The sequence below is a fragment of the Dipodomys spectabilis genome, unplaced genomic scaffold, assembly GCF_019054845.1.
Source record: "Dipodomys spectabilis isolate Male_0828 unplaced genomic scaffold, ASM1905484v1 ptg000178l, whole genome shotgun sequence".
In the NCBI taxonomy this organism is placed as follows: Eukaryota; Metazoa; Chordata; class Mammalia; order Rodentia; family Heteromyidae; genus Dipodomys; species Dipodomys spectabilis.
The window spans coordinates 11,186,230-11,212,433 of NW_024870855.1; the positions used below are offsets into that span (position 1 = coordinate 11,186,230).

The 26,204-nt window shown below is 42.0% G+C and overlaps 1 protein-coding gene across 1 annotated transcript in view; it reads left to right on the forward strand.

Annotated features, from left to right (window-relative positions):
• The window catches only part of Dpy19l2 (dpy-19 like 2), a 47,928-nt gene extending 34,030 nt beyond the window's left edge, over nucleotides 1–13,898 (forward strand). The window contains exons 15-22 of the mRNA XM_042695042.1: nucleotides 1,301–1,372; nucleotides 2,154–2,200; nucleotides 4,048–4,072; nucleotides 6,681–6,800; nucleotides 7,917–8,091; nucleotides 9,009–9,108; nucleotides 10,944–11,069; nucleotides 13,748–13,898. Of these exons, the coding sequence (XP_042550976.1) occupies nucleotides 1,301–1,372; nucleotides 2,154–2,200; nucleotides 4,048–4,072; nucleotides 6,681–6,800; nucleotides 7,917–8,091; nucleotides 9,009–9,108; nucleotides 10,944–11,069; nucleotides 13,748–13,898 (816 nt within the window). The remainder of the gene's footprint in view (nucleotides 1–1,300; nucleotides 1,373–2,153; nucleotides 2,201–4,047; nucleotides 4,073–6,680; nucleotides 6,801–7,916; nucleotides 8,092–9,008; nucleotides 9,109–10,943; nucleotides 11,070–13,747) is intronic.
• The last annotated feature ends 12,306 nt before the right edge of the window (nucleotides 13,899–26,204 follow it).

Here is a 26,204-nt window from a genome sequence, read left to right on the forward strand (position 1 = left end):
TTTTTGCTTATGTGGTGCTGAGGAATCGAACCCAGGGCCTCATGCATGCAAGGCAAGTGCTCTACCACTGAGCCACCTTCCCAGCCCCTTATTTCATTTTTTAAAAAATCATAACATGCTTGCTTCCTTTCCATACTTTATCGGCAAAATCAGTAACTATTAGCCCCTGAGGTTCCTACCTTAAACTATCCCAGCTGGTGGTTAAAGCAAACAACATGAAACAGAAAACATGGCTGGCACGCTGGACAACAACCCAGACACTCACTGCAGGACAGAACAGCTGTGTGCAATCCTTCAGGCCTCGTTCAAGAAAAGCAAAATCCAAATTCTTAGTTCAATTTTAAAGACATTCAGTCTTATTGCATTGAATAGGTTTCTCAGGGTATTACCAAGCAAGGTATATTGGTACTGAGTCCTAGTGAATACATGGAGCTTGACTTTCGTCATCCTTTAAAAAATGCTCAAGTCGTGAGGGAGGGTCTTGCCCTCCCTTAGGAAGGATCATGAGGTGGAGAACAGGAAGGTAATTTGTTTGTTTGCAGAGGAATTGAAACAAAGCTTCAAAGATTTGCCTCAGAACACCCGGAGACCAATGACTCATAGCACTCTCCATCCAGGGCTCCTATCTCTATCTAAGACTTAGACTGTCCTTCATAGAAAATGAGAAAGTGGTCAGTGGCCCAGGCCTACTCAGACACTAATGTAATAGTGAAAGTTTGCCTGTTCTTATTCATCCATCCCACCATTCAGTCATTCTGTCCTTTATTTGTTTGGAAAGTATACTTGACCAGAAATTACCTGTCACTGAAAATGGTTTGTTCTTGCTATTTAAGGGACGTATAATTTATTGACATAGCAAATCTCTCCCGGCCCCAGTAGTTGATGTGAAGATTCTTTATCTGATAGTACTGATTACATAGTGGTACTTTCACTTATTACTCTGGCTCACTTCCTTCCTCCCTGGCCCTGCTTTTACTCATGAATAGAATGCAGTGTTTCAACACAGAAAATGACCATGTGGAGCTCACTGGTTAGTAGAAACGATACATGTTAAAATGATGTAGTATTATAAAACTAAAGACAGAGTTAAAAATAATGGACACAGCTAACTTTAGGCTTTCTAGTTTTTATTATTGAATTTTAAAAGTTCATTTTGTAATTTTAAAAAATATTTAGATTGTGGAAATTAAGGAATCCATAGTCTGCTAAGAATATCAAAGTGGTGCTCACCAGGGATGGCTTGTACTCATGCAGTGCACAGATCAGTAATGGCTCTTGTGAATAACTTGCTGTATTTCAGACTCCCCTGAGGTACACGAAGACATTACTGCTCCCAATTATTTTGGTGGTTACCTACTTTATCTTAAAAAAGGTATTTAAATTGTTATCAGTTGCTTTGGGGATTAAGATAAAGATTGTAACATTTTCTGATTGCTCAGCATTCCTTTTTATTTTTAGGATGAAGAGTTTATCTGAAAAATTTCATCTAGTCTACCTTTATCATCTAGTATTATCCTTGTTCTAAAGAAAGGACCGTTATTAAAAGAGCTTGTGTTTACTATTTCAAAGGATTTAGTCAGTCATCCACTAGATAGGAAGAGGGAAATTCACTTTGAGGTTTTCTAGACAAATAAAACGTGTACACTTCTGTCTTGGACAATTCTGGGGGACCCACATGTGCAAACACCAAGCAACCACCCAAAAAACAAGAATTCCGATTGTGGCAGTTGAGAGGACAGGCAGAAGAGCAGAGGGTCAACATTAGCAATTTCCAATATGAAACACAGTCAAAGAGGCCTTGATCTATTTAGCTTAGATGGGGAATTTGTACAGCTATTAAAATTTCTTTCTACACAACCACTTGTTTTTACAGAAGAAAAAAAACAGTATCAAGCAATGATCTTTAACATTTTAGTGTCATATTTTCTTGGTCTGAGAGTTGTTTTCCTAACAGTATATTTAAGTTGGCTTACCTAGAGAAAGACAGAAGGAAGGGAGGGAGGGAGGGAGAGAAGAAGGGAGGGAGGGAGGGAGACCTCATGCTAACATTTAAAAAGTGCCTGTCTAATGTGAGGTGTTTGTATTACATTAATAAGATCATTTAAAATAGCAGCATTCCTTAAAAATGCTTCATGCTTTAATTCTGTTTGCAGACTATCCGTGACGTTTTGTGGGTTTTATCAACAAACAGTTACCAAAGGTAATTATACTACATAGTTTTAAAAATATATCACTAATCATTCAATGACCTACGGAAATATTAAATTTTCAAATGAGTGTACATTGAACTTCAATATTGTGATTACAATAGAAGATAGGAACCCAATTTAGATGTTTCTTTTTTAAAACAAGACTATTTTTCACATGTATCCTTTATGTATTTAAACTTTTAGAGACCCTCACATTTGTGAAATAGCTCAAAGTTTGGCTGATAAAATAAGATGGTTCAGTGGGGTGTGACAGCTTGGTGCTAGCCATAGTAGGCCTGGCACCTACAAACCCAGCATCTGGGAAGCCAGATGTCTTCATGGGATACTGGGAAGGGAGCTCCAGCTCCACATACTATAGTTCTTGAATTCAAACGAGGATGGATGAGGCTCATTTAAGTAACATTAGGAATCGCTACAAATTAAAATCAGTAGATGTATTTTATTTTTATTTTGGCCATGCTATTTTTTTTAAAAAAAACTTTCAGAAAAGATATTATTTGTTTTTCTGAATACTCATAACATTTTTTCTACATTCATTGTTCAGAACTATTTGTTGCCTTCCATTCTTTTTACCCATTTCAGTAAGATGATTAGAATCAAAGCGTAAACTTTCCCCATCAGAATATAGCCTGGCGCAGAGGTAAGTCACCACAGGCCTCAGGAAGTAAGCAATGTAGCAAAAATCTCCTCCCCCTTCCCGTGAAAGCATCCTCTCAAATCCCACTTTATATTTGTAGACAGGACATTTGATTTTACAACAGTTTCTGATTTAAAGAAAAATTATGAAGATCCTGAGCCTTGTACTTAGGGCTTATATTTTTGAGGCTGTGTGACGGCCAGAAAAGCTAATTAGGACATAAGAACATTCGTGGAAATCAACTCCCTGGAATAAAAGGGGTAATAGATTACCCTAAATTGGTCTTGTCAGATCGGGGCCAGGAGAGGTGTTGGTGCGTTGAGGGTATGGAGAGGGGACTGAGTGGGGGTGCATGGCATCTGAAGGTATGTGAGAGAGTGAATTCTTCCCTCAGGGGCATGGATGTGAACACGTGTGTGTGAGCATGTGTGAGAGCGTGTGTGCGTGCGTGCATGTGTGTGTGTGTGTGTGTGTGTGTGTGTGTGTGTGTGTTGGGAAGAGGAGTGCTTTCAACCACAAGGAGAATAGGCATTTGCCGCAATCATTGAGAGAAAACAGTCCCAGAAGTTGGGGTTGCTTGTAGCCTCCCCGGTATCTGCTGGACAAGGAGCTGATGTTTGTGTCCTTGTGTGTGGTCAGTGGAGAGAACAAGGAGAGAAAGATGATTTTCTTATTATGCCTCACCATGTTACGTTTGCTTGACCATTGTAAACGATCATCTTAGTATTCCCTGTTTACGATCATGGATGACCACCATGCCCTAAACTCTACTAGTATCTGTGGATGCTTCCACTAAGGTGAGCGTTTGTCCCGGGAGCCAGTGCTGTGTAGGGGAGTGAGCCTCCTCCAGTGCTGCGGTCTTTTCACACTGATGGAGTTTCTACTTCACAGAATATGTGCAGTGGGGCTGTGGGTCACGAGGCGTGAGCATGAGGTGTGAACTCAGTTGAATGTGGACAGATCGTCGGAAGGAGAGGCTGTTGTTAACATAACGATATGTATTTTCATTTACCTTCAATATGATCCCTGTCAATTTTGTCTTTTAAACGACTACCACTTTTAGTGGCGCTGTCTGCTCCTAAAGTAGTTTAGTAAGAATCACATTTCGACAATCTTAAGAACAGATCAATGAAGCTACATGTGTGCAGACATGTCACAGTGGACATTCAGTAAGGAGAGAATATTTGTGTTTTATTCCAGAAAACAGCTCCTGGAACATGGTGAGGTAAAGTCTCCTCTTACTCTCTTGTAGACTTGATTGTTAAATCTGAATCCTGAATCCAGTTCATATCCATTGTGCTTGGATTGTCCAGCACTGTGGGAGGGGTCATTTTGCTCATCCATCTCCCTACCTTGGGCTCCTACCATTGAGCAGTAATGAGCTCAATGAAAGCCAATTTGGAAAGTGCAGAGACTTTACCATTTGGAAATAACCCATTCACTTTTTCATTTCATGTTTTTTAAAAATATATATTTTGTTGTAAAAATACTGTACAGAGGAGTTACAGTTACCTGAGTAAGGTAATGAGTAAATTTCCTATCGAGCATTGTTACCTCCACCTTTGTTTCCCCCCTACCATCCCTTCCCTCTCCTCTTCACCTCTTCCTCCCTCCCCATCCCCCAAAGTTGTAAAGTTCATTTTCAACATAGTGTCTTGTACATCTTATTGTTACAATAGGTCAACCTGTATCCTTGTTTCAGTCATTTCCTGTTTTCTTACTTCATTTTTCCCTATGCCCCATTCATGATAACATGTGACATTTTTATGTATTTTACAGAGCCAGTATTGTGTATGTATAGTTTTTATATTGGAAAACTTCCCCTGCTACTAAACAATCTCTTAACTTGCAAATTCAATGATCCCATGCTTGTGGAAAGCAGTGATTTGTTATTTCTTCCTTGTGTTGGTCACTATGTTTTGCCATTAAAAAATATACAACAACAAAGGACAGCCACCCATTTTGTCATATCATTGCCAAATGACTCCATGTTCTAGACCATATATATGGTAGATATATGCACACAACAGAGAGAAGCCAGGGATAGGAACAGAATAAGTGGGAACAGCCCACACTGAGCAAAAGGAAAGAAATGTAAACATCACCTGATGTGGAAAAATAACTTGTAATGTCAAAGCTCATAGAATTCACAAACTGTATAGACATGATAATGACAATTTGCCTTGTGAAAGTTAAAATGTGTTTGTGACTCTAACTATCACTATTCCACAATACTGTGAAATACGTGAAATTCATGTAATCACCTAATCTCAATTAAAGGAAAAAAGAGAGAGAAGGGATGGGTTAAGAGAGATGGGAGACAATGTTGCCAGACACTTTGTACTCATATACTGTTTTGTAAAATGGGAACTTCTTTGTACAACTACTTAAAGATAATTAAAAAAGAAAAAATATATATAACAGTCACACACACAAAATATACATTAGTAATTCTGACACACAGTTAGATATTAAATTCCTTATGTTTTGATTATTTTCTTAGTTAAATTCCTAGACTGGAAGCTGAAATGAATTGGCTTTTTGCTAGGCCCTGGGTAAATATTTGAAAATTTCAGAAACATATCAATTTATTATTTTTGTTTTTGTTTTATCTCATCCTAGTGTTCAGCATTAACTTAATATTTGTCAAATTCATAAATGAAAATAATTATCTTTAACATTTGGCTAGATTGACCATTAGTAATTTAGAGCATTAAAAGAATCTGGCTGCCATGAACTTGTGGTTGCTTTGTTTCCCCACATCCACTGTCCATTTCCCCAAGAAGTTGATAGCATAAATATGTCAGTTGGAAGTTTTGTCAGAAACCTTTGCTCAGGAGAACCCCTACCCTGGTCAAAACAGGTTATCCTACTAGTTAATGCATGTATTTTCTTTATTTTACTACTTAAAAAATAATCTAGCTCATGGGAGTGATGGCACATGCCTGTCATTCTAGCTAGTGAAGGAAGCATGGAATAAGAGGATCGCAGTTCCAGTACAGGCCCACGCAAAAAACAAGACCCTATGTCAAAATGGCTAGTGCAAAAAAATTAGTGGGGATCTGAGTCAAGTGGGCAGAGCACCTGTCTAGGAAGCATAAACCCTAGGTCCATAAAAAATAGCAAACAAAAACCCTGGTTTAGCTGGGTGCCAGTGGCTCACACCTGTAATCCTAGCTACTCAGGAGGCTGAGATCTGAGCATCACAGTTCAAAGCCAGCCCAGGCAGGAAAGTGCGTGAGACTCTTATCTCTGATAAACCACCAGAAAACCAGAAGTGATGCTGTGGTAGTAGAGCGCTCTCCTTGAGCTGAAGAGCGCAGGTACAGCGCCTAAGCCCAGAGTTCAAGCCCCACAATGGATCAAAAAAACCCAAAACGCTGGTTTAGGTGCCATTGTGGTTTCTGTTGTTGGCTGAACACACACTTGTGAGGCTTTATGTATTTTCTTGGTCCCTGTGCCTCCTCTCACTCTGTATAAACCCTTGATCAAAGGCCTCTTTCAATGAAGACCTCATTTCCCACCTGCTCCAGGCACACCCTTCGCGAGATTTTTGAGCCCTTCACTCCCATCCACTGTATTCTCTGCCATGGACTGTGAGTCTGTCTGTCCTCACTAAATACAGTCACAGGCAGGCTTCCCCACAGCAGAAACCACTCAAGTGTTGGCCCTGAAGCACCCAGAACAGAATAAAATAAACTCTGTGTGAGTGAACAAATGAGCGATCTTAGACTTAGGTGAGAAGATTTCAGTCTGATGAATAAGAAGAGTTCTGATGCGCCGTGTGTGTGTTTACTGCGTGGGAAGTGACGGCTCTGCCCTGTTGTTTGCAGCTGGTTTTTCACACCTTGCAGCTGTTGGCATTCACAGCCCTGGCCGTTCTCATCATGAGGCTGAAGCTCTTCTTGACGCCCCACATGTGTGTGATGGCCTCCCTGATCTGTTCCAAAAGGGTAAGGCACCCTTGCATGGGCCTACCCCACAGTGTCAGCCGGGGCGGGTCCCAACCAAACATAAGAACACAGCCACCTCAGGTTACCGATTCTAAATAATTTCCAGGTGTGTTAATGACTCCCCCTAAAGTGAAGAGAGTGACTTCTGGTGGCTGGAAATGTTAGCCTGGATTGCCACCACCATGTCTGGGACAGGCAGTGATGAGGCTGGCCTCTTCTTTGCTAGCATAGGATGCACAAACAGAGCCTCCTGTCAGCACAGGGTTCCTGTACAGAGCCCCCAGAGCACCCTAAGCCTGCCCCCCACTGAGTGGGATGGCTGCAGTTAACAAAGCTAGTAGGGCTCTGCGTGGCTCAGAGGATCCCTGAGATCAATTGTGGGCTCCCTTCAGCATCTTCAATGCAAAACATCCAGATAAGTCAGTGAGAATTTTGCCACTTTTAGAAAAACCTTAGTGACGATCCATGATTGGAGTTTTGGCTGAAAAACATTCTAAGACCCTGTTTTCCTGAGAGGAATATACGTGTCAAGATGGATTTAAGATGCTCATAAAATGCAGTCAATGTTTTGTGATTTGGTTCAAAATTGTAATTTTGCTAATTTTAACCCATGGTTGGAAATCAGTACTGGAAGATCAAATATTCTGTTCTTAATTATCTCTGTCTCTCTCTGTCTCTGTCTCTTTGTCTCTGTCTCTGTCTCTGTCTCTCTCTCTCTCTCTCTCTCTTCCCTGAGCTTTTTTAGCTTAAGCCTAATGCTCTACCACTTCTGGCTTTTTGGTGTGTAATTGGAGATAACAGTCACCAACTTTCCTGCCCAGGCTGGCTTTGAACCACAATCCTCCAATCTCCGTCACCTAAGTAGTTAGGCTTACAGGGGTGAGCTGCCAGCACCCCATTTGGCCTTAATTCTTAATTGAGAGGAGAGCAAGATCCTGGCACCAGCAGTTTCAACACATGTATTGTTTTGAAGCAAAGGGCAATGATAATTTGGTGTATTTGTGAATCAGTACTGAAGGGTCATCCACTTTGACAGACTGTAAGGGTGGGAATTCCCTCTGGCCCTATAGCAATCTTCATGTAAGAATGATAAATAAATGGTTTTTTTCATTTCAGCTCTTTGGCTGGATTTTTTACAGAGTTAATTTTGAGAACATTGTCTTTGGCATTCTAACTGTCATGTCGTTACAAGGCTGCACAAACCTCCATAACCAGTGGAGCATAATAGGAGAATTCACAAATTTGCCCCAGGAAGAACTTATACAATGGATCAAATACAACACCAGGCCAGGTAGGTTAGCTGTGGAGCTCTGTAGAGCTGGCTTTGCACACACAGCTAGCATTCCATACATTTGTGAGTGTGTGTGTGCCTGCATGTGTATGTGAATATGAGTGTTTGTGTATGTGTGTTTGTGTGTGCATGTGAGTATATGTGTATTTGTATGTATGGGTGTGTATGTGTGCATACATACACTCACCAACTTATTGACAGTAGTTTGTTGTTGTTGTTGTGGCTTGAATTCAGGGCCTTGCACTTTCTCCTCTGGTATTCTACCACTTAAGCCATGCTTCCATTCCAGCAGTTAGTTGGCTAATTGGAGATGGTGTCTTGCAGAATTTTCTGCCAGGGCTGGCTTCAAACTCTAGTCCACCTTTCTAAGTAGCTTGGATTCCAGATCTGAGCCGCTGGCACTCAGCATCAGCATTTTGACTTTACAGTGGTGTAGAAGCAACAGACATTCGTGGGAGCTGTGCTTCCAATTTTGAATTGTGATCCTTTGCCAGGAACCTGTGATGGCTCTTCTGAGATTCGTGGCAGCGGTGGGCACTTCAGTTCCTGGCCAAGCCCCACCCCCACCCACCCCCATCTCAGAATAGTGGGCTGCCAGGGTGACTTAGTTACCAGGGCAGGATGGTTGGAGGCCACGTTCAGGTCTGAATAATGCACCCATGTTTATGATCAGCTTTATTGAGATGATTAAACTGATTATAATCTCCACAATGACATAAACAGTCACCTTCCAAGAGACAAACCAGCACCTGCAACAGGCCGAAAGACCACATGCTTACTTCCAGTTACTCCTGTAGTGTAAATGTTATTATTTCAATGGGCCTCATCTGCCCTAATTTGAATTCAAGCTTGGTGGGTGGGAGGAGCTGAGGCTTTCTTTTCATCATCTTAAGAGGACATGGACCCTTGTTTTCCAGATGCTGTGTTTGCAGGTGCCATGCCCACAATGGCCAGCATCAAGCTGTCCACACTTCACCCCATTGTGAACCACCCTCACTACGAGGACGCAGACCTGAGGTGGGCAGGGGAGGGTGTGGTGGTCCCATACCAGGATGCAGACTGGGGGTGGGCAGGTGTGTGTGTGTGGCAGCCTCACCCACTCATTACTCACCACTGCTTCCTAGGGATGGGGCATTGGTACACCCAAACACATGCAAGCATGCCACATTCCAATCCTCATAGCCAATCACCCATAAGTGACGATGTGTCCCTGTCTCCTCTGAAGCAGGATTAATAAACCTCTAAAAACTGAAAATACCAAAAGCTAGTTTCTTCAATGAAAAGCATTTCATACATGTATATATATGTATATATATGCAATATACATACAATATACAATATATGCAATATATATGTATGTATATTGCATATATATACATATATATATGCAAGGCAAGCGCTCTACCACTGAGCCACCTTCCCAGCCCCTATATATGCTTATATCTACATGAGTATCTATATGCATGCACCATGTATGCATGGTGTGTGTATGAGAGAGCCACTACTCTTAAAGAACATGAATTTTCCATATTGCATGCTTTTATGAAAACCAGTGTTGTTGTTGTTTGTTTGTTTTTGTTGGTTGTGGGGCCTGAACTCTGGGCCTGGGCGCTGTCCCTCAGCTCTTCAGCTCAAGGTTAGTGCCCTACCACTTGAGCCATAGCGCCACTTCTGGCCTTTTCTGCTTAAGTGGTGCTGAGGAATTAAACCCAGGGCCGCATGCATGGGAGGCAAGCACTCTACCACTGAGCCAACTTCCCAGCCTTTCAGTGGTGTTTTATTAGCTGATTGTGCGCACTGTCAGCCATAGAAGCCTACAAGTTTGCTTTCCCTACATGTCTGGCTTTATAAATTATTTTGATCCATCTAGTGTCAAGATAATCATTTCTTATTAATGGACTTTTGTCCTGTTGTTAGAAACAAAATTTAAAAGTATCTAAAATTTTGGATCTAGTTGAGTGATTGGCATGCCATATACTTACAATCTTAACAATTTTAATGCACAAATGGTAATATGCTCAAAAATTAAAAAAAAAATCCAACATAGAATTCCAAGCTATCTGTTACACCATATTTTGGTGAGCATCCTTGTTTCTCAAGAAGCTATAAGGTACTTTTTCTATTCATTTTATTTGATAGCCTTGGCCTTTGAACTTAGGGCCTGGATGCAGTCCCTGAGCGTCTTTTGCTCAAGGCTTAATACTCTATCACTTGAGCCAGAGCACCACTTCCAGTTTTTTTCTGAGTAGTTATATTGGAGATAAGAGTTTCATGGCCTTTCCTGCCCTGGCTGGCTTTGAACTGCTATCCTCAGATCTCAGCCTCCTAAATAGCTAGGATTATAGGCATGAGCCACCGGCCCTGGGCTTTTTTATTTTTTTTAAACTTCAACAGTCCCTTAGACACCCACTGTCTATATATAATTTGCTTATATATATATATATGCTTATATATATTGGGTTGTTTTGGATCACCTGTTTTGTGAGGTAGGTAGGTGAAGTTACCTTCTGAAATCTATGCTTTCGCTACACTCAACCTCTACAACTATCCTGGGAGCAGATTCATTGTTTGGTGTGATATGTGGAACAAATTCCATATCCTGTGCTGTTCTGCTCCCCAATACACTTCCAGACAAGCCAGAAGTGAAAAACGTAAACTACTGTAGGTCTCAGTGCACTCAAAATACAAGTAGGAATGAGGAAACTACTATCTCACAAGTAATTTATGTTATTTTGGGATCATATATGTTGATAGTCCAGCGAGGGTTGAAATCTGAGCTTGGTAGCAAATTTTATGCATTCAATTTTTCATTACTTTTAAAGTCTGTTTACAATTGTTGTTTATATTTAAAGGGCTCGAACAAAAACAGTTTATTCTGCATATAGTCGAAAGTCTGCCAAAGAAGTGAGAGATAAATTGTCAGAATTGCATGTGAACTATTATGTGTTAGAAGAAGCATGGTGTGTTGTGCGAACTAAGTGAGTAATCATTCTCTACCATGGGAAATGGAATACTGGAAAACCACGTGTTTCTCTTTATTATAGTAGTTCTAGTCCTTAAGACTTTCTATTTTAGAGAAAAAATATATGAAAATTTTACCCTGGTATTTCTGTTAAAATCATTTAAACCAAGTAAAGATGTATCATCATGAAAGTAGGTGTAATTTCAAAACAGTGTGACATCTATTAGTATTTTGACTTCTGATTTAAGGTCTTTTCATTAATTTTTTTTCACGAACTCATAAAAACCTGTCCATGTACAGAGATAGTGACTCACACCTGTAATTTTAGCTACTAAGGAGATTGTTAGGCCTAAGAGTTTGTGAGACTCCTCAACAGAAAAGTTGGGCACAATGTTAAGGGCCTGCTGACCCAGACTCAGTCAAAATATAAATGGGAGGATGAATGTCCAGGCCAGCCCGGGAGCTAGGGGATGCAAGATATCATCTCCAAAATAACGAGAGTTGAAAGGACTGAAGATGTGGCTTAAATGGTAGAGCATCTGAGTAGCAAGCATGAGATGCAGAGTTCAAACCTTAGTACTGGAAAAAAAAAAAGTTAACAGGGTCACATGACACTTTGGTACTTGTGTACATGGAGAAATGTTTAAGTCAGAGACAACTGCAGATTTGGTTCCCTGGTGCAAGAGCCACGAGAAATTGAAAAGCAGAATTAAAAAGAACACATTGCAGAACCACTGCAGTGTATTACCTACAGTTCAGGCAAAAATGACGAGATGTGCAAAATATACTAGCCCAGTATTACTAATGCTGTGAAGAGAGAGGGAGTTTGTAGACACTGACTTGAGCAGGTCCAGGTCTGGATGTTGGGTTTAGCAGCCAAAGATTATAAATAAACATACCCACGGGAATAAGAAGAACATTGCTATAATGTTCCAAGAACTAAGGGACAAGGCCATGGTGAGCAGTAAAGACATGGAGTTCCAGCAGAGAAAGAGAATCAATTGGAATAATTGAAATAAAAGGAATAATTGAAATGAAAATTCTTTAAATATGCAGACAACCAATTATAGGTGAAAACGGGGAAAATAAGTGAATTTAAAGGTAGATTAAAACAGCAACAACAACAACACAGCCTATTCAAAGAAAAAAGGTGAAAAGGGCTGAAGAAAAATTGCAATGATTCTAGGACCAGCCTTAAGTCATCCAGTACACCAAAACTTCTAATACTATAAGGAATTGAAAGAAAAGAAAAGAAAAATGGAAGTGTGGGTCAGATACGTCTCAAGGTTGCTAAAAGCTATTGGTGAATGATCCACTAAAGTGGAATGGATGTGCCCAGAGAGAAAGAGTAACAAACACCACAATCAAAGTGGTGAGAGGAAAGATAAAGTGGAAAGGTGGAAATAGCAAAGAGTCCTGAATTGCACCTGGCTACTCACTGGCGGTATTGGAAATCCACAGACTTTGGAATGCTGAGTGTATGTGGGGGGGGGGGGGGGAGACCCAAACTGAGCTGGAGGCATGGTCCAGGTGGTAGAGCACCCACCTTTCCCTGAGTCCAGCTTGTGTACGGTGTTTTGGAGAGTGGAGGAGGCAAGCAGAGCACTGAGAGCTGTGCTGGACCTGGAGAACTGAATAACCTGACCTTTATTGCATTATATCTCAGTGAAGATGGAACAATTAGAACCCATTTTTTGGTGACTCTCTGCTAGGCAGTGTCTCCTTTGGCCCAATTGGGGAGACACCCAAAAGAAGAAAGCAGGCAAGCAAGCAAGCTTGGCATGAGAATCTGCTTTTGCTCCATCAGACTATATATTTTTATGCTAATTCAAGGCAATTTATACTCAGAAATAGGGTATCCATCAGGAATTCAATGAGCTTTGCTTTTAATTCATCTCCTTCAACTACAAATATGTTTTATATTTAGATGGCAACAGTGCTTGGGAAATACATTTATTTGTATTTCATCTTGAGAGCAAACTTTCAGTGAATGCATATTAACTCTTAATGATGAGGACAAGGCACTTCCTTTGGCTAAGTGGGGTATGAAAATACTGCGAACACAATTTCATTTCATTTTTACATCTACATATGAACTTGATTCTTGAAATGATGCTTTAAAATTTTTTATTTATTAAATAAACGAGTCCCTGGAAATTTAGAAGTCAGCTTATAAATTATGTATATGAATGTGTCTTTTAATTTTGTTTTTGAGTTAGCATACATAAATAATACAAAGAGATTTTATTGTGATTTTCCATGTGTGCTTGCAGTGTACTTTGAACAAATTTACCCTTCTCACCATCTTCTTTCCAAGTAGTGTTTAGTGGGTCTTCAATACACACACATATAATTTATATATGTAAATGTACATAGATGCACGAGTGTATACACATATATGCATATGTATAATGTATATATAATAATATACATATACATATATTTGAATGGTGTGTATGTGTGCCAGTCCTAGGACTAGCTAGAGCCAGTGGTAGGCTATATCTCTACCACTTGAGCCATAGTTCCACTTCCAACTTTGTGGTTAATTGGAGATGCGTCTCACAGACCTTTTTTGCCCAGGCTGGCTTCAGACCTCAGCCTTCTCAGTAGCTAGGATTATGGGCATGAGCCACTGATACCTAGCTCTGAATGTGCTTTATTTAAATGAACATATCTCTGTCCGCTTGCGTTCAGGCCTGGGTGTAGCATGCTTGAGATCTGGGATGTGGAGGACCCGTCCAACGCAGCCAAGCCTCCCTTGTGCAGCCTCCTGCTGAAGGACTCCAGGCCCTACTTCACCACTGTGTTCCAGAACAGCATGTACAGAGTGCTGAAGGTCAACTGAAGGACAGCTGGGCTGCCCTGGCTCTGGGGTGTGAAGAAGTGGGTCAACAGCTAGCATTTTGGCCTTATTTTCATGACTAGAAATCACAAGCTTTAATAAGAGACATTTAAGAGAATATAATAAAATGATTTAAAGTTGTTCTGATTACATTAAACATGGTAAGCTCACTTCATTGTTTGGCACTAAAGGTCAGTCTTATGAAGCTTGTTGTACAAGTAATCATTTCATGCTGCAAAACAAATGTGCCTTTTAAAAGTTTTAACGAGACCTGTATGGGAAAGAACAATGGAATTGAACAAATCAGGGGAATATAATTCCTTTCAATCCAACTCAGTGAATTGCTGTAGTTTTTCTCTAGTTCAGAGAAGCCCTTTGGTCCCCATAAACAGAAGAATGCAGAATGTGAATGCTCTAAGACGGATCCTTATTACAAACCCTCTATCTCTGTCTACCAGGAGTCTGATCAAGAAGTTATCCTTACCAGCTTACCCCACCTCCCCACCTTGCCCCCCAGAAAGCTCTTCAATAGCTTTTAATAATTTCTTGAAGTGTTTTTTAAAAAAAAAAAAAAACGACTAACTTGCTTTGTAATGCTTTGAATCTCTTGAAATTTGTCTACCCAACCAGATAATTTTCCCAACCTAAGCTCCACAAGAATGAATCTGTCTTTAGAATCCTGTGGTTTGGTGTCCCTTGACTTTCCAGGTAGAATGAAATTTCTAGGGTCTCTAACCAAAATTTGAAGTTAAACATAATCAGAAAAGAAAATCTAGTTACATGAATCCAAGAAGAATTTTGGGGTCCAGAGCTATAATTTATTCATCATGATGGTCTGTGGCTCTCTTAACACAATCTTTATTCCCACTCCCATTTTTTTTTTTTGTAAGATGTTTTCAAGTCTTGCTTTATTTTTAGTTTTTCATGAGGAAGGTCATTTTTAGAAACTGCCTCTTCCAATAAAACCAACCCATCGACAACATTTTGAAAAATTGGTAAATAGTTGTCTTAAAGATGGAATTGCTAACTGTCAAGTAACATTCTGTTTGTATGCCTGACAAATAGTAAATAGGACAGATGTGTAATATTTGATTGTGTTTCTACTCTTAAGTTAGTCATTTTGGGATCTTTTTACTTACACATTCCTGATTCTTGGCCCTTTTCATTTGTTAAAACAAAATGACTTAATTCCATAAGTTGGTTTATACACAGTAGTTAGATAATCATATACAGAAAAAAAATTGTTTTTCAGCTTGTATAGCTGTAAAATACTTTAACTCAGGACACAAAACGGCAAAGAAAGCATGTCATATTCTATTTATTTTTTTTAGCATTTTCAATTATTTATTTTGCTGTAAGTGTAAAGCAGAAAACAACAAACACCTAAAATTTGTGAAAATGAAAGCAATACATTCTGGATGATGTATTTATAGGGAATATTTTAATATCCATAGCAAAATTCAACGAAGAGACAAACTATGACTACTGAAATGTGCCGTACTCACATGTTTTTATGTGCATTTTTGCTATTTTCCTGTACTGTGTATATTAAATAATTTTAAAACTACTTGAAGAACCTGCCGTTTTCTGTCTTCTCTCACTCTGCCAAGCATCCATGTTGCCATTGAAAGAACTCTGATGTGAAGGCAGAAATCCTGAATTGCTGGACTTAGGAGCCAGCTTTGATTTTTCCTAGCTCTTGAATGCCGTTCTGCAGTCTGGCAGAGGAGGCCCTGCCCTGTGATGGAGAGAGCAGAGGCCACTTTCCAGTTGTGGGGAGGACACCTTCTGCGCGTGTTTGACCACGGAGCTTTGAGGGCTTTATGCCTATGAGCCTTGACTCTCCCTATCCATGCCTAGTGCTTGTGGGGCTTGGGGATCGGTGATCAGGTGATCGGTGATCTCAACAAATTCTAGTTCCTTCCCCTTCGCCCTCTCTGGTCCACTAAACAGCCCTGGAGTAGTACCGCACCCCACAATGAGGTCGGCTAATCTTGGGGTTCTGTGTAGCTGTGTTTATCTGGTGTCACAAACTGGAATACTAGACATCAGCTTTCTTTTATCTAAATTAAGCAATTACTTTCTTTTACTGAATGGACATTATTATTATTTTTATCCTTTTGAAGGATGAAGACCATGCCTGAATTCAGTGGCATCTTTACCCCCATGCAAGGAAGCATTTCCCCCTGATTTCCCATAACCCCGATGTGCCTGTCACTGTGAAACCATGGGCAGAGGTTGCAGGCCAGGAGGCAGTGATCACCCCTCGGCTGTGGGTAGAGGATGCGTGGCTGCAGTCAATACTATGTGTGCTCTCTCGCACAGCCAGTGGACACAACACCCCTCCCCGCCCTGAGTGAGGCAAGTTTTATGGCCCACACCATGGTTTGAACTCAGGACCTTCTCTGCCTTACTTGGCTGGTACTCTACCACTTAAGCCAGGCCAGCAGCCTGGGTTTTTGCTGACTCTTTTAGAAATGAAGTCTTCTAGACTCTTCTGCCTGGGCTGGCTTGGAGGCAGCTTGGTCTGTTCCACAGCCTGGATACCATGTCAAGCATTTGTCCACATTGTATTTGCAGTCAAGGTACCAGATCTGCCTCACAGTCCAAATGCTCTCCTCACTCAGCTCTGCCTCCCTTTCCCCACCCCCTCTGAGCATTTCACAGCTGTCACCTATCCTAGCCTGTCCCCAACAGGATATGTCTGTCCTTCCTCATGGCTCCAGGTTTAGCGTACTGGGGTGGAAAAATATCCACTGAGAGCAGCAAAGGCTGAGCTCAAACCTTCGAGGCACAGAACAGCCCAGAACCCAACATACCACATTCTCCCTACTACCCCAGCCAGTGCAGCTACTTTTAAGTATCTCCCAGCTGTATTCTAACCACTTTATGATACAGTGATCATAGCCTAGATTATCCCTCCAATTTAACTTAATGATTTGCTGCGCTGTAATTTAAATCAGAGAGGGGGGAAAAATAGGTAATGGTGCAGTTCTTCCTGTGTGTTCTTAGTGCCATCTGCTGGTTTTGGTACATTACAACACGTCATGAAATTCCCTGCAGGAATACCAGGGTGCTGGCTTGCAAGTGCTTTAATACAAATACTTGAATAGAAACTTCACGCTTCAGGGGACTGTAGTGGACTCAGTGGGTTACAGTACCATTCGTGGCTCTTCTGCCCCTCACCCTGCATCTCTACCCTTTCCTCAGGCTACCACCCTGCTCCAGTCCCCTGGGAAGGTCCTGACTCTTCCTCAGGATTGCAAACACTCCCACTGTCACTGTTGCCCCCTGAGAACCAAGGAAAAATCCCCTTTGCCTTGGTTGTTTTCCAGGTAGAGTTTTAATGTCAAGAGGCATGCCTGTACCATGATCTTCCTCCTTCCCCTTCTTCCTGCTTCTCTTCTTCCTCCTCCTCCTCCTCCTCTTCCTCCTCCTCCTCCTCCTCCTCCTCCTTTTCCTCCTCCTTCTCTTCATTTTCCTGGACCCCTTCCTCTTCTTTATCTCTGTTCTTCTTCCTTCTCCTCATCATCCTCTTCTTCCTACTCCCCTTTTTCTTCTTCCTCTTTGTCATCTTCCCTTTCTTTTTTTTGCCCCTTTCTTCTTCCTCGCCTTCACCTTCTCCTCCCTCTTTTTTTCTGTGCAGAAATGGCTTGAATAAAAGAAAAGACAAAATTATAAATTTAACTAATTCTTTAAGTGAGTCTGATTTCATGGCATGCAAAAATAAGCTAGCTCATATATCTATATATCTATAGTCATCTATCTATAGCTACATTAGTGAAAAAGATATTTAATAGAAACAATAAGTATCAGTTGCTTTAATTCATGAAACATGAAAATGATCATTTAACTCATGTGCAGCACTGGCAAAGCTTGGCAGGTATCTGTGTAGTACATCCCTTCAACATGGCCCTGGAGCTCTGCACCCCTGAGCTCATTATTACGAGTACAAATGACTTCTTAAACAATTCTCTGCTTTCTTACCATTCTCTTTGGAAGAAGCAGGTGAAAGTTTAGAATTTTAACAAGGCTTGTTTATACCTTAGGACAGAAGGGAAATAGGCGCCCAGAACACACATTTTCCTGCCCCTTGGAGACCAGCTGAATGGGAGTCCTGGGCTAGGGTGTAATTTATGGGAACAGAGCTATAATCTGCAGGCTTTGCAACACTGCCTGTGCTGAGTTCCAAACACAGCCATCAAACTCATTAGAGAAGAACTGGCAAGCAAGCCAAAGCAGGCAGCTGGCTTGGTGCTACCTCTGGATGCCAAAGCCACCTGTAACCAGCATGGTGTCCTGGTCTTGTTGAGCCAAGAGCCAAGACCTGGAAGCCTGCTATGGTGAGGCACAGTGGGGAGGTACTGATGCCTCAGGGAATGGTGCCAGGGCAGGAAACCCAGGCTGGCAAACCTTGTGCCTCTGAGGTAGACTTTGGGAATCTTGGGATAATTAGCACATTTTAAAGTCCAGGTCGATCCTCTGAAATGTAATCAGAAGCACATGTTGCTGTTTGAAAATGGAAGTTCTCGCCTATCATTCCTTCTCTTTAGTGAAATCTCAGAACACATATTTTAGGTGGGAATAGAATTGGGGAAAAGCACATGAGAATCAAGAAAGGATTACAGACATAATGTCTAGGCATGTCAATATTATGTAATCTTTTTAAATCTATAATGCTCATATACATTGAATACAAACAATTTAAGGCTTAGTGTCTGTGGACCAGGGCTACACTAGGACTCTATGAAAAAAATTATTCATATGAATGGAAAAAGCAAATAACTGGGGATGGATTGGTGGAAGATTGAAGGCAGGAAGGAATTGGTGGTGAAAATCTAGCAATTACAGCTAATCCTTCTCAAACGAAATCCAAGTTACATAGCACCTCATTCTAATCAGAGTATCACAGTTGACTTTTTGAGCTGAGAACACTTGTTTACTTCATTCCTTCACAGACCCCTGAGTGATGATCAAAGTCACAACAGCAGCTCACCCGGAAAGTCCAAAGTACCAAAATGCCCCAGTGGAAGTACCAGGATGATTTGGGAAAAGCTGGGCCTGTCATTTGTGCTCACAGAGGCTGATCTGACTCAGAGTTTAGTTGCTTCCTGACAAGTGTCCTGTGACCTTGGCCATTTGTCTGTGACCTTGGCCATCAGCCAGGGCCCTCAAGCTTCTCTCTACAACAGAACTGCAATCCCAGCATGCATTTGCTTGATCCCTTGCTCCTTGATTCGGCCCATTTGTCCAGAAAGACTGTAAGATGGGAGATCTGATGATGTCTCCTTTTCAGTGTGCTCCTCTGGCCTTCTCTAGCATAGGTATTGATTTGTCACACTGGCAGGCACTAGTACCTTGGTGTCACAACCCCAGGGTGTTGCGTTGAGCTGTCATTGGTGGTGAACGCCCTTTGATTCCAACATTAGAATTCCAAATCTTGCTAAGGGTAGCTTTAGCAGTGAAGCAACTAAAAGCCAATGCCCATGAAATGCCACCCTCTGTTGCCTGAGCGCATTTGTGCACAGTAGGTTGGGTTCCCACAGCTTCTATTTTCAAAGAACCAGTTTTGGGCTTTAAAGGGAAATACATTTGGGGGTGTCTGTTAAGAACTTCCCACCTCATCAGAGAATGTCAAGAGCAAGGTTGAGCGGTCCTTCTAGGTCAACCTCTCTGGAGCCCTGTGACCTTGAACGAGGTCCTTAACCTTTCTGTGTCCTTCCTCTTATACATTGGGAGCAATGAATTCTGCACTGTTGGTAATGCAGTATAAGACTAGTTTTGTAGGACATGTTATTTGCAGGGTTGGTGCTGCCTGCCCCTTTCTCTGTTTGCTCTGGAGTTTTGTTTTGTTTTTTGTTTTTCAAATTGGACTTCTTGTCTTTGGGCTCAGAGAATAAATGTATCATTAACTGTGCTGAATGCCACTCTTACATAATCACATGGGCTGCCGAAGCCTGCATTTCTTTTGTCTGCATATACTTTAAATTCTTTGGGGCTCTTCTTTGGCTGGATCCTTAAATATGTCTTGAGCTCCAGTAACTCTGGGAAAAATGGGAGAAAACACAAGCGCTTTGCTCCAAAATTTTACGTAATGCTCTTCCCTGGCTCTCTGACCTGAACCTTGATTTCCTTTGCCCTTCTACATGCAATATTTGCAGGCTGTTTCTGACTAGCAGGAGAGGGGAGGTTCATTGCTTAGATCCCCCAAGCTGTAGCCAATTTGAGCCTGAACAGAAGGGAGGAGCTAGAGTCCAGAAGGTTTGAAGTTCAAGACTGCTTTCCAACCAGTACTACATGTATCCTGGGTCCTGCGGGCTAAATTAGCATTTATAACCTAGTCCAAGGATGGGAAGCTATAAAAAGGAGGTTCAAATAGAGACTGCAACCAGGGACAAAGCCCCGGCTCTTGATTGTGAAGGCCTCTGCTGAGTGCTCACTTGTGATGTCCTGACATCTAGTCAGGAGGCTGCACACACTTACACAAGGTTGTGTGTTGTCCAAAAGTGTGTGCTGGAAGCTGGGTCTCAGAGTAGGGATGTCAAGAAGTAGTGGAATCTTTAAGCCTTGGGGCCTGCTAAGTAAGAGGAGATGGGTCACAGGGGGTGGTGTCCTAGGGGGAAAAACTCACAATGTCATTTCTCATCTCCAAAATGTGTTTGCCCTCTCCCTATGTCTTCTCTCCACTGTCCAGGCAGCTCCTGTTAGCTGGGGCTCTTGGTTCTTCTCAACTCTCCATAGCCTTTCGTCCTCAACAATCTTATCCAACTCAATGGTTTCTGAGGTGCGTGCATTTATCAGAAATCATCACCAAAGGAGTTCAGTACACCTGAAGTTGCAACGAGGTAAAATAACGTCTTGAACATTTGTGTTTCACTGGCTGAGCAGCAGTTTCATTTCCTGATGTCTTCATCTCTCTCTGCATGCCTTCTGCTGGAAAAGTTGTTTTTGTTTGTTTTGTTTTGGTTTTGTGTCAGTCCTGGGGCTTTAAGACTCAGGGCCTGGGTATTGTCCCTGAGTGCTTTTTGTTTTTTCCTCTCAAGACCAGTATTCTACCACTTGAGCCACAACTTTTTAGTGGTTAATCAGAGAGAAGAGTTTCATGGATTTTCCTGCCCAGGCTGATTTTGAACTGCAATCCTCAGATCTCAGTCTCCTGAGTACCTAGAATTATAGGCGAAGGCCACCAGCACCTGGCTTGGCTGGAAAAGGTTTAAGGATGCTCAACCATTGCTCTGATTGGCCAGGATGGCTCTCAAGGCCTTCATTTCTCCTCTCTGTGCTCTGTGTTCCTGTGTTGCATCAGATAAATCGCAGCAAATTCTTCAAACAGTCTACCTCCCATGAAGAAAATAATGCAGCTTAAAGTCTGAGACCAATACTGAAGAGATTGCTTGTGTCCCGTAGGCCACTTCCCAGAGCCCCTGTTGTGTTTATTCTATCATGGACAATGAGCAAAGCAGAGCTTAGATCTCTATGGAACTTTCAGCGTCAGGATAAGCTGCCAGAGGAATCACAGATTAGTCAGTGTCAGCCAACAAGATTATTTTCAGTCCACCTGTGACTAAATCTGATTGTGCTAACCATTTGGACCAATGATTGTTTAGTGGAGTTAATATGTTTAGGTTAAAACAGAGGCCCAACTTGATTCCCTGACTTTCACACTGAATATGTGAGAATTAAGAGAAATAGAGTCAAGGAGCCCACTGGCCCTAAAGTATCATTAAAACCATCATAATACTTGACCCAGCTGCCACCATCCAACATGTCCCCATTCATTCTTAAAACATGGGAAAGAGGCCCATAGATTATGCTGTTCTATTAATGCCACCGTTTTCCTCCTTTGTCCACTCTACCAAAGAAGCAAACCCTTTGCATCTGTTCCCGAATCCTATCACTGACTTAGTGACAATGGGAGCTGCATCTCAGTTCCTTTCCAGACTCTCCAGACTGGATGGACTCAGTACAGGGGTACAGGGAGCACCCTGCTAACTGCTAGGAATCGAATACGATGCAATGTCTCACAGACAAGGTGGAGGAGAGTGTGATTTCACTGAGCTTTGTTCCACAGCTCATGTGGAGCAGCCTCGACACCTGCAGTCACAATGCTGGTCATCTGAGCCCCAAATTCAGCAGCTGGACCAAGCCAGTGAGTTATCTCCCCAAAAGCCGCATGCTCCTTCACCATGATCTGTTACCATGGACAAGACATGCAACTGCATGGAGCCACCCATTCCAGCCCCAGGACATTGGCGTCTGGGGCCATCTTGGGATGGTGATGTATCATCTCCTGACTTTCCCCTCCATTTAGTTAACTGAGAATAAGACCAGATTCCTGATAAGAGGTTAGGTGAATTGACTGCCTGCTTGGTAAGCAAAAGAAGTAAATCTGAACTTCTTAGTTTTTATACCTGCAAGATCATTCTGAAATTATTGAATTCTAAAAGGTACAGTGAATACTTTGAAAGATTAGACTTAAACCAAGCCCAATACAGACTGTGCATTAGAGTTCTGCCAAATGAGAGATGATTCACTTACGTATTCAACAAATGTGTCATATGTATTGTGTTAAGTCAGCTTAGTATGATTATTAAAAAATACCTGAGATAACGAGCTTCATAAAAGCAAAGGTTTATTCAGGCTCAGTTCTTGTGATTGCTTTTAGACCTGGAGTGAGATGGCATCATGGCAGGTGCACGTGGAGGAACCAAACTTCCCTCATCTCCTCCTAGGAAGTCACTTCCTTGACTGTCAGAAATAGGTCACTGAAGGTGGGTGGACAGGAAGAAAGCATTCAAAGAGACCAGGTAGGTGATGCTGCTGAAGGTCATGGTGGATTATTGCATGAGGATGGAAGGAGAAGACAGAACTACTGGATTCTATGATCGATTGAATGTGGGGAGTAAGAGAGAAGAAATAGTGAGTTCTGGATTAAGCCTCAATCCTCAGGTCTCAGCCTCCTGAGTGACCATGGATAGAGGCTTAAAGTGAGGTAACTCTCTGAGCTTCTCAAGAACATTATTGGTGCATGAATAGTTTAAATTAGGAGGCTAGCTACAAGAAAGACCAAAGATAAAATTTGAAGAACAGTCAAGTAGTAATTTACATGTCTTCTAGACAGTCTAAAGGAATACATTGTAAGGACACAATGACAAGTTAATGCTGGTTCTGTGTTGCCTTTGTCCCAATTTTAGGTTTCTGGGAAGTGTGTAGCAAATGCTGAGCCAAGACCCCAACACAATCTAGAACCCAGCCTTGGAATATGTCTCCAAATCAGAGATCCAGTGACTGGCTCAAGGGAACAAGAAGTAAAAGTCACATCTCACATGTGTCTGCTGCTCTGAGGGCAGGAGAACAAGCTAGAGGAAAAAGGGAGCATTTGAAATAAAAAATGGAGCCCCGAGCCCCAGAATGCCAGTAGAATCATCCATCGTGGTTTTCCTCTGACCAAAATTTCTATTTTTGTGGTCTGAATGTTTTCCTGATTCCTATTCTTTCATATTGCTATGTGTTAGGTTTCAGAATTTATTTAGCTTACTCTGATTTTTCCTTTCCTTTCCTTCCTTCCTTTCTCTTTCATGCCACAGCTGAGCTTGAACTTAGGACCTCACCCTTTTGCTTAGCTTTTTTTTTTCCTCACTGGCACTCTACCTCTTGAGCCACATTTCCAGTTGCAGATTAATTGGGCATAAGAGCCTTGAGGACTTTTCTTCCCTGGTGGACCTTGAACCATGATCCTCTCATCCTTAGCCTCCCAGGTAGCTAGGATTACAAGTGTAAGCCACTGGTGCCTGGCTTGAGTCATTGTTTCTTCTGTCCTTGGAATCTGTCTCCGCCAATGTAGTCATAATGTCCCATTAGAAATTATCTTTGTGGTTTATTTGGAAATCCCTGAATGAAAAGTATCTGGAAGATGGAGGGTTGATTGAAGGGTTGATGGAGGGAAGATTGAAGGGTTGATCCCCACCCTGTTTTCCCAGGTACATGCAGACATCAGGCAAGCCACCAAAGACACATGCAGACTGCCTGATGCAGGCAGGATACTCTACTTATGCCTGGCTGTAAGCATTCCATTGTGGGCCCAACTGAAAAGCCCCCCACCTCCCTAGACCTAAAGGCTTTTTCATTAACCTCTGCCTACTTGCTCAAAGCTCATAAAACCCCATTCCTGAGTCCAGGTCTTGGCACAGTCTCCAAGCTAGAGGGAAGACTGTGCCACTGGCTGGTATGTCTCAGTCCTCACTGGTGGCAGATCGAGTCCAGCCTGTTTCCTTCCTTTCTCCTCCATTTTCCTAACAAGTATAATGCTTAAATTTATTATAACCTTGGATCAACTCATGAGCTTTTCAAAATGCAGTTTTGAGCTTGATTTTTTTTTTAACATCCACCACTATGTGGCAGACACTGTCCTGAGAATACACATAGCTGAACTGCATCTTCTGCTCTCTTAGATTCCATAAAGATAAAATGAAATCAGGTATGTGAGCTGCCAGGACTCTCCTACTTCCATTCTCCCTGTGTGTGGAGGGGCGAGGAGGGAACCTGTGTCCAGGGCTCTTCTCTCTGGGCTTGATGACATGTGGTGGACATTATTTTGTAAAGCACCTGGGGGATGCAGGGAACCTTAGTGAGGGGCCAAAGGCTTAGACTGTTGAGAAGCTGGGAGCCCGGGAGTCCTCAGATCATAGTTCTGCTTTGATTTTTACCTGCCCTCAGTGATCCTTAGCTGCCTTGGTCTCATAGCCCATCACGGGTCATTAGCTGCAGGCTCCACACACAGCACTTCCTGTCCTCACCTCTGTCTATCTGTCTGTCTATCTTTTTAGTGGTATTAAGTTATCTAGGCTCTCTACTCCTTACCACACTCCAGCCCTTTTGCCTTGGTTAACTTTTAGAGAGTCTCACCTGTCTGAGCTGGTCTAGACTCTATCCACACTTTCCACATGACTGGGACGACAGGTTTGTACCATTGCATTCAAGGGCAGGAGAACATTTTATGCCCCAGCCAGCTTAGTACTGTTATCTGCCTCTTCCTTCAATCTCAGCATTCCATTAACTGGGAAGACAAGTGTATGAACACCCTGTTGTCCAGATATTGCTTGAGATGGGGGTCTCAGGTGCTTTTTTTGTTTGCCTAGGTTGGTGTGGAATGGCCATTTTTTTCTCCCCTTCCTAAATAGCTAGGATTATAGGCGGGAGCCAACAGTGCCACTTCCCTTCCCCACTTCCTTGCGGTCATTCACTGCTGAATACTTCCTGAGAAATTCCTTACTTCCATTCAGACAATTACTTTTTCTGGCGCTATTACTTTAATGAATGTTACATACATTGTCTTAGTTATGTTTCACAAACTTGTGTGAGAAAGACGATTCTATTATTCTTAATTTTAGGGATGAGGAAATTGAGATTCAAAATTTAGTATACCTCAGCCACAGAGCAGGGTTAGTATGGATCAATGCTAGGTTTAGAACTTGGGCCTAAAATGATCACTTCTCTTTCTCTTTCATTTTTATTTAGGTTGTGTCTTGCTAGGTAGGGCTGACCTCAAACTCATGATCTTCTTTCCTCAGCTTCCAGAGTACTGAGATTACAAGCATGTATCACCAAAGCATCTCTTAAAAGTTATGTCTTGATAGCTGGGTGCTGGTGGCTCATGCCTGTAATCCTGCCTACTCAGAGGCTGAGATATGAGGCGCTAGGTTCAGAGCCAGACCTGGGCTTATCTCCAATTAACCATCAAAAAAGCCGGAAGTGGAGCTGTGACTCAAGCAGTAGAGCTCTAGCCTTAAGCAAAACCAAAACTCAGGGACATCACCTAGGCCCTGAATTTAAGCCCCAGGCCTGGCTGGCACACACACACACACACACACACACAATCATTCTGTTACTTCTTCTTCATTTTTTTTTTTTTTTTTGTCAGTCCCTGGGCTTGAACTCAGGTTCTGGGCACTGTCCCTGAGTTTCTTTTGTTCAAGGTTAGCACTCTACCACTTGAGCCACAATGCCACTTCTGGCTTTTTCTGTGCATGTTGTACTGAGGAATTGAACCCAGGGCTTCACGCATCCTATCCTAGCACTCTACCACTAAGCCACATTCCCAGCCAGTTATTTCCATTATCTCTACAAGACCTTGAATATTAACCTGACAGGTGATGAATTCAGCATTAATCTCAGAGGGTTAATAGAATGTATCTCATACCCTTCATCAGAGGTTTAAGCCTTCTGCATGGCTTTTCCAATCATTCTTTTAAAAAGTGTTCAAGCTGGGTGCCTGTGGTTCACACCTGTAATTCTTGCCAGCCTGGTCAC